This window comes from Myiozetetes cayanensis, unplaced genomic scaffold, assembly GCF_022539395.1.
Source record: "Myiozetetes cayanensis isolate MyiCay16 unplaced genomic scaffold, myiCay2020 scf3, whole genome shotgun sequence".
Taxonomy (NCBI): Eukaryota; Metazoa; Chordata; class Aves; order Passeriformes; family Tyrannidae; genus Myiozetetes; species Myiozetetes cayanensis.
Genome location: NW_026087521.1, coordinates 52462874 through 52471970, shown reverse-complemented (window position 1 = coordinate 52471970; position 9097 = coordinate 52462874). Strand labels below are relative to the sequence as shown.

Below are 9097 nucleotides of genomic sequence, written 5' to 3'. Positions count from 1 at the left end.
TCACTTGGGGTTTAACAAACTCCTTGGATTTACCCTAGTTTTAGTTCGTTTCTCTCTGTTTTCTGAGCTTCAGTTCCCCACACTTTCAGTTTATTTGACCTTTTTTTTAACATTTCTATTACCCATCTGCAGTTTAGTTTTTCATTTATTTAAATATTAATGAGAGAACAGGAGTTACACATTATTCTTTTTTCTTAATCAAACCAACTAGCTATTCTAATGTAACTGTCTTTGAGGTTGAGGAAACAGGAGAAAGTATTCCATACAGCAAAAGTATTACAGAAATCATGGACAGAAAGCCTCTGCTTGGAGAATGAGTCAGTCTGCTGCTGTCTAGCAGAAAAGATCAGCACAGAAGTATAGAGCCTTTAGAAACAGCTTATGAATTTACAGCTTGCAAAGTAAATGAATTCTCTATGTCTCTCATACACACACGCTAACTCATTCCCCACACATGCACACATACAGGTCTCTGGTGGAAAGACAGGGAATGTGCATTCTGCAACGCCTATGAACTTTCTGTTTAGAGGAGAAAAGATTTTTCCAATAGGCACAAAATCCCACCCCCTCAGCACCCCTCCTTCCCCTGTGTCTGACACTGACTTCAAGGGAGGAGTTGAGCCAATTATCTGTGAGTCCTACAGAAGGAAAATCTGCAATTTGCCAGTAGTTGTGAGAGTGAGAGGGAGAAAGGCAGAGAGGGAAGAAGACTTAATTGGCAAATATAAAGAAAAATCCCTTCTGTCCTAGAAGGAGAATATTTTAAAGCAAATCTCAGCCCGGCAGAAAAGAAGCTTTCAGAGAGGGATGTACCAGGCAAGACCTGAGGAAGCGTAGACAACTTCCATGCCTGCACTGATCTTTCTCCATAGGATCTGAAGCAGCATACAGGCAGGGTGGCCAGCCAGATGCACCCACTACCCTGCACAAATAGGTGTTGCTCCTGAAATTCTTTTCCCCCAGCAGAGCCTACGCAACTTGTAAGAAGAGGCAGTGGGGGTGGGAGAGACTCTGCTTTTCCTTTTGTCTAACTGAGGCTGTGAAGCAAAAAGCTCACCTCATCAAAGGAAAAAGCTGTCAGTGGTTCTGAGACTCTTCTTTAGCCCATGTCGGTTGCCTGATGCAGTAATTACCATTCATGGGATAACGCCCTCTGGAGCCCTGCAGTCCTTCCCAATCCTGCTAAGTTCTTGGGAAATACTGGAGAAGAACTGAGCCCAGAACAAGCAACGTGGGATCCACAGAACAACAGCCTTTTACAGCAGCAGCCACCCCTGATTAAAAGTATCAGCTTCATCAGACTGCACCGAGATCCAGGACTGCTCCTCCAAGGAAAGAGAGGTAAGAAATCAGCATGGAGTTTGGGATGAAAGTAGGAAACAAACATCCCACAGGAGTGATTTTGGTGTGCATGAAAATTACAGGGACGCTAACAGTGATTCACAAATGACAGGTCTGTTATGCAGGATACAGTTTGTGTCTGCCTGTGTCCTTTTTAGCTGGGTGCAGTGATTTATTCTGGAGTGGCAAACAGAGATAGAAGCAGTAGCTGGAGACGGAGGAGCGCAAGAGAGGTAGTTCAGAAGTCTGTTCATGGATTGGGAGTGGTAGGGAGCATACACCCTGATGGGAGGATGGAAAACTAAGGTGCAATAACTCCAGGTAGGTTGAATGAAGAATATCTTCCTTAGATATTTCTCTCTGAGTGCTCAGGATCAGATTTGCCAGTACCTCACTGGAATTCAGCCAAGCACTCTCCAGAGCATACAAAAGCAGGTTGTTGTCATTCACCCGATGCCTGCCTATGAAAAGAGCAGTGGTGGTTAGCAGGTAGAAGATGACATAAGGAGTCAAGATAAATGGTGTTAAATGTTGATTTTGGTCTGCTGTTTCAGCTCTCTCTGGGCATATGAGCCTTTCACTTTATTAAGAGGAGATAACATTAATTGCCTATATTTCTATGACATTTTTAAAACCCTGCACTGTACCAATATAAAATACTAATGTAAAGTTTCTAGCATCAAGCCAGTATCTAAAGCAGAAAGTATCACTGCGAATTAATCTATGCTTAAGAATTTAATAAACTGGGAGGAAAAGATGTAGATTAAAGCCAGCTGGAGCTTATTTGTCTCCTCATTCTCTTCTGATTGATTTTGCTTTACTTAGTACATGAACATGTGGTCTCTCTCTGTTTCCTTTCTTCCCTCTTTAATCTTTTTCACCTCTGGGTGTGAAGGCTAAAGTTTCATTCCTTTTCTGAAAAGGAAAGAAGGCAGACTGTGTTGAACTGGAGAAAAACTGGAGTGAGGGGATAAGAAGAGCAGGCACAAAACACAGATATAATGTCCCAGTTCAGCAGCATGCTCTGGAGTCAGATTTGCAGGAGAGGTGATGAGTAGCAACTCCATGAATCAAAGTGCTAGAAAGCCTCTTTCAACTTCAAGTGAAATGAAAAACAGTCAAGAAAGCACAGGAGTTCTCTTGACTGAATGCCTTGACAGGTGGAACAAGGACAGCGTAAAGTGATCAGGTCCCTCGGCACACATATTCTGTACAGGAAATATAAGGCATTTGCTTAAAATGCATAACTATGCTCAATCCCTGATGCTTTTGCACCGAGTTGATCTCTAGCAGGTGTAAAACAACACAGTCCACTCACCCTCATGCAGCTACACTTGTCCACCTCAGTCTGAAGAGCTGCCTCACTTCTAGATACTGACGCTGGGCTGTAAAGAAGTTTGTAGTTTTTCTCATTAATCTATCTCCTCTTTTTCTCTGCCAAATAAGCCTAAGAGGGAGAAAGGAAGCATTAAGTCTGTTCATGGATGGAAGACAGTATTGGACTGGCCACGTAGGAAAGGGCAGAGACAGCATACATGTCAGTGTTGTTTCAGAGACTGAATATGGTGTTTCTGCACTACTGGAGACAGGTCCTGTTGTGACTAGAACACAGAGTCCAGTTCAAATACCAGATGTGCTCCTTGCTGTCATTCCCACCACAGCAATCCCAGCAGTACCATAACTCTGCATGTATGTGTCAAAGTTACGTTCTGGCATTACTGTCTGCCTCTAATATGATGCTGTCCTGCCTGCTGAATATAATTCAGAGTCTAAGCTACTCTGAGGAGAGTATTGCATTTTCTTTTGTCCTTTAGGTAAGGCTGCTGTTGTCATGCAGCAAGTCATAGTAATAATAATAAATAGTTCTGTTTTGCTGTTTCCTTGGGCTATAGCACAGCACTTGAAATCATGCTGGATCACAGTTCCAGAGAATTCTTTATTTAGTGGTGACTGTATCTTCACTGCTGCTTTGGTGCTTAGCACACGTTAAACAAAGTAAAATATTTTAAGCTCTTGACTGAGATAATTGTCAGCCACATAAAAGCCTGGGAGAAAAAAATTGACTCAGGGCAAAGACAGGAATCCAGATCTGGACCCAGAAATGATATTTCAGTGTACATAAAGTACTTGCATTGCAATATTAAATAAACAACACCAAAGTTAAATAAACAGCACAGTAGGAACTTGATTATTCTTTAATAAAATCCTAGTAACCAAAATAAACTCTTTCCAAAATATCCCTTCTTTGCTCTAACAGTCAGCTTTCCCCGTACAGAGGTTGTATTTTTCCTTTCTGCACACAATTCATTTGAACTGGTACACGAAAAATGTCTGAGCATCACTTTTTCTTTCCTATCAAAGTTTCCTGCATCGGAGGGCTATGTCAAAATGCAGTCTCCAAGGTCTTGGACATTTTAGATATCAGGGTTTGGAGATCTTGTCTAATAACCATTTAAGATGGCTGTCCTTCATTTTTTCTCCTACTTGTACTTAGCACCCACAAAGACCCTGACACCCACAAGAGCTGTGTATATACAAAGACAGAAGCTCCTACGAAATCTACATTTCTGCAGTTCTACCCATAGTCAACCATCCTGCTGCAATGCTGATATTTTGCTGATAGGAAATTCCCACACTGCCAGTCCAAAGAGCAAGATTAAAATCTGGTTTCTAAAAGGTCACTGAAGGCACAGATGTTTGAATTTATCACCAGCCAGTGCTATTTTGTGGCTCGCACTCCCTGCATCAGCAATGAAGGTTGCAAGGGACCAGCTATTTAAAGTTACTGAGATGTCTAGCTGCCATGGATGTTAAGCATGATTTTTGTTTGTGTCTGACTTCTGGTTGATCTCAGAAAACAAGTATTATGCATAACTCCTATTTAGGCAGCTGCAGTGGATGTAGTATATTGGGGAATCTGATCTTTGTGTTTATGTATCTAAATGAGAACCAAGCTCTACTGAAAAATCTGATTATGTATAAGTGATGTAGATGGGGGGAAGGAACCTGGTGTCTAAATTGAAGCACAGCTGATAAATTTAGCCCTTAATGTTTAGATGAAACAGTAAATTGCAATTCAAAAGTTTGTTATTTTTCAGTGTAAATGCCTTCATTTTTATATGACTTTAAAAGAAAAGAAAAAAAATATCACCACCACCAACAAAACCAAACAAACAAAAAACCCAAACCCAAAACCAAATATTCCCTGGAAATGAGACTGAAAAAGTTTAAGCATTTCCAGTGAGAAGATTTCTGTATGGACCATTCAGCTACTAACCAGGACCATGCTCCAGAGTGCTCTTTGACAAGCTTGTGGTAAGGAGCTGCCCTGTTTTCTCTTCCATTCAGTTTCTGATCTTTCCTCCAACTCTGCTCTTTCCTCTTTCAGGATCAAGCAATGATGAAGACCATGTCTGGTGGAAACTGCAACCTGAATGTGCCAGCCAAGAACTCGTACCGGATGGTAGTGCTGGGAGCCTCCAGGGTGGGGAAAAGCTCCATCGTCTCACGCTTTCTCAATGGTCGGTTTGAGGATCAGTACACTCCTACCATCGAGGATTTTCATCGCAAGGTCTACAACATCCGGGGAGACATGTATCAGCTGGACATCCTGGACACCTCTGGGAATCACCCTTTCCCTGCTATGAGGAGGCTTTCCATCCTGACAGGTGAGAAAGCTGGGGGGAAGTTAGTAGATGGGGAATAGTGGGCGAAAGATCATAAGGATAGACATTAGCTTGAAAAGTGTAGCATGGAGATGATTTTTTCTTGGGAGGAAGCTAAAGGGACTGCCTTACGTTGTTGCAAGATACACTTTCAGAGGGAGATATTTCCTGTCTGGGATGCTCCAGTACTATAGGGAATACATTACCCAGAGAGGGGAAGTCCACCAGGTGAAGATCTGAAATTGAAATTTCCCTCTAGTTTTCCTTCTACCTTCCCCTCTTGCTCCATATTTTTATTGCAGTCACAAATAAATGCCTGAATGAAATCCTGAGGGCATAAAGAGCAGCAGAGGGTAAAATAAACATGTTATTATAAGACACATACAGTGAAAAACAAATGTAAAGTGCACAAGAAGGGAATTCTAACCAAGAAAATCTGGAAGAATTTTTTATTCCTAAAATTTCCAGCCTGATTTCTTTGATTTGATATTCCAGTAAAAAGGTGCCTCTTATTCTGTGCTTTATCAAATGTGTTAAAGGGTGTGGAGGGTGAAGGAAAACGGGGAGCTCATTTTGTAGGTTCTCACTGTCAAACAGTTCCTGTTGTGAGCTGAAATTAATTTTTTTAATTGTAAAAGTGACAGTAGAGATATCTTCAGCCACAGCTCACAGTAAAACTACTTTCTGGATTCGCTGTCTACTCTTCTAGCTGGCCTGTGAAACATGGCATTCACATCTGGTCAAGCAAGAATCTGCATTCACTGAGGACCTAGGACCAGTTTCTGGGTTGCAAATGTGAGCTTTTGTCCCTCAAAGCTCTCTTAGCATGTCCCACATGAATGTCATTCAACAGGCAATGATTTGCCTTATTTTCTACTTGCATAAGGAATTGTAAGTCAGGAAATGTCAAAAGGAAATGCCAGGGGGTCTGTGTCATTTATGTATTTCTTTTTTTCCATGGTCTGTTTCTCTTGAGCAAATGCAGTGACAGCGGAGCACTGCACACTGAGCAACCTCCCATTACTGACTGAGGCATTTGGGACTGACTGGCTGTAAATCTTTAGTTCAGGTGTTGCTCCATATATTGCGTAATCAAAAGGCCAAGGCTGAGTGGCTGCTAGCTCTCCACTCCTTCTGGTGTCAGAACAGGCTGTGTTTTACACCAAGATACAAATGAAAGGAAGAGAAAGGAAGAGCAATGCAGTAGAGCTGAGACAGAACCATGTTTACAAAAGAGAGCAGAATGCACAATAACTTACAAGCCCAGTGTAAACTAGGAACACGATCAGATATCACTGAAGTAACATCATAGACAAAAGTCTTTTCCGTAGCACTGCAGAAAGGTGTGGGGAGTTGAATTAGAAGAACTAAAGTACAGCTGAGTGAATGGATGCTAAAGGACCAACCAAAAAACATGGGGAAGAGATGGCAAATAAACCTATTTCTTTTTAAAAATTTGTTCTTCTGACACTGTCTTCAACCAACAAACCTCTACAGTATCTTTTTTTGCATTGCAGGAGATGTTTTTATCCTGGTATTTAGCCTGGACAACAGAGAATCTTTTGATGAGGTCAAGCGGCTGCAGAAACAGATCCTTGAGGTAAAATCCTGCCTGAAGAACAAGACCAAGGAATCAGCTGACCTCCCCATGGTGATCTGTGGAAACAAAAATGACCACAGTGAAGTCTACCGCAAGGTACGCACTGATGAAGGTGAGAATCTTGTCTCCAGTGATGAAAACTGTGCTTACTTTGAAGTGTCAGCCAAGAAGAACACCAACGTGGATGAGATGTTCTACGTTCTCTTCAGCATGGCCAAGCTACCTCATGAGATGAGCCCTTCCCTCCACAGGAAAATCTCCCTCCAGTATGGTGACACTTTCCAACAGAAATCCTTCCGGATGCGCCGATTCAAGGACATGGGTGCCTATGGCATGATCTCTCCTTTTGCTCGACGGCCAAGCGTCAACAGTGACCTGAAGTACATCAAATCAAAAGTTCTCCGGGAAGGTCAGTCCAGGGAGAGGGAGAAATGCACGATCCAGTGAAGGAGGCTTGCACTTCTGTCTGAAGTCAACATCCACATGCAGTGCCTTAAAGAAAAAGTGGTCCATGGGAACACAGAACGGGTTCATGGGGTTTATTGAGAAAACCCAACGTGGAGAAAGGATAACTCTTCCTGTGGACTCTGCTGAGTCACAAATGTAAATAACATCGTCCATGAAAATGACTGGGAGAAAAGCATACGCCTGACATACGAGTGCATTTTTTTGTCTTTGTAATGTAGTTCCTCTTCATTCCCATTTTTGTTAAAAGAATACAGGCCTGAGAAGTAAAGACTTTTAAACCTTATCTTTACAAAGAAGATAGGTCAAAAATGCACAGAAGGCATTAACACTTACCCAGCATGCAGCTCTTGCTAAGAGAGAGGAAGTTACGTGTGTGTGTGTCTCAGCCTCTGTGTGCCTGTGTGTATGTGTGCATGCATGTGTGGAGCTCTCCTTTTAAAAAGTGGGACTTGAGTTTCAAAGGACAGCAGTCCTAACCGAGGATTCACAGATTGGGAGTGGACTTGCACTCACTTCTGAGGGCACCTGCATTAAGAAGAACTTGATTTCATGTTTGTGGGAACAGTTACCATTTGACATCCACATGAATGTTGGTTTGTATTATAGATTTTATTTAGCATTTGGGTTTTCTTTATTGTCTGGGGGGGTGGATTTTTAGCAAAATCAGATGGTGTGTTTGACATAAAACAGTGTCTGCTTTCTACCACTGAAAGGTGGTTTTCATCCGTAAAATTTTCTAATATGTACATTGAGTGAAAGTGAAATTGTTCTGCAAAAACCAATGCATTTGACTGCTTTGTAAGCCTGGTGTGATATTGTTTCTCAAAGCAGCCACACCAACTCTGAGTACCATAGTAAAAATGCCACCCTCTGCCTTGATGGTCACCGGAGAAATGATTCCTTCCTCTGCCTGTGTCAGCTGAGAGTGACCAGATTAATATGTAGACTTAGACCACTGAAGACGCAGGATTGGGTTGTTCTTCAGAATTAGGAACTGAATGATTATAGGGCCAGCTCCATCATATTTCTTCTGTTAACATGCCTCTAGTCATTTTGTTCAGGGACTCCCCCTCTGTCTGATAAAGGTTGCCTGGATGGAAACCTTTGCACTGCAGAAGTTCCTTAGAACAGAAGAACAGAAGCTTTGTGCTGCTGTCCAAACAGGGCTGAACAGAACTGGTCAGATAAATCTGGGGCTGTCCACTCACTTCTTTCTTTTCTCAGCTCAGTACAGGCTTCCTTGTCTTCAGCTCTCTCCCTGTTCTGCTTTTGGCTCTGTTGTTTGATGAGCTCCTGTAAGCCCTCAAAGCCCAATATATTCTCTCAAATATGATCCTACCACTCTCACTGACTGAAATGAGATGTGTGCACACATATCTGTGAGCAAAGCATGGCCCCAAGACTGTACACAGCAGTAGAATATATATGTTATATATACCTCAGAATGACCTTCATATATATTCTCCCTTTCTCACCCTCAGTTTCTGTTCTCGGCTGTGTCTGCCTTGCTGTGTCTTAGGCAGAGCTGTGAGCTAGTTCGTGCTGTAATTTGACAGGAAACCAAGAATGATGATTGTCTGTAAAATTTAGCCTCTGGGACTCAAAATCCCATATTCATTTATCAGTTCCACCCTTCATTGGTACTATATATTGACTGGTAAAATACACTGTTCTTTTATTCCTGTTGCCAAGGCAGCACCTTTCTGATCATGCCTCTGTCTCTCTATATAAATATGTAAATGGTTTATGATTAAACCTGGTTTATTTATTACCTGTGTCCTGGTCTTTTATACTTTCTCTAAGAATAAGGAGGAAAGTCCTATTTTTATGTTGTGCCGGTGCATCTAGGCAAGTGAGTTCTGAGTTACAAGTCCTGATGAGATCTTCAGTAAGTTCTGGAAGAAACTTTTTAAGTCCTCCAGACACCAGGGGCTACACATTTGTCTGTTTGGAACAGAACTATATCCACACGTGTCTATCTATCTGAACATTAACTTATATATGCAGATACCTACAGAGGCAG

The 9097-nt window shown here is 42.0% G+C and overlaps 1 protein-coding gene across 1 annotated transcript; it reads left to right on the top strand.

Annotated features, from left to right (window-relative positions):
• The first annotated feature begins 621 nt into the window (after positions 1-621).
• On the top strand, positions 622-8843 carry RASD2 (RASD family member 2). The gene is made up of 3 exons (XM_050324945.1): positions 622-1341; positions 4730-5009; positions 6524-8843. The coding sequence occupies exons 2-3, from the start codon at positions 4739-4741 to the stop codon at positions 7051-7053; spliced, it is 801 nt and encodes a 266-aa protein (XP_050180902.1). The 5' UTR covers positions 622-1341; positions 4730-4738; the 3' UTR covers positions 7054-8843.
• Positions 8844-9097: the final 254 nt, after the last annotated feature.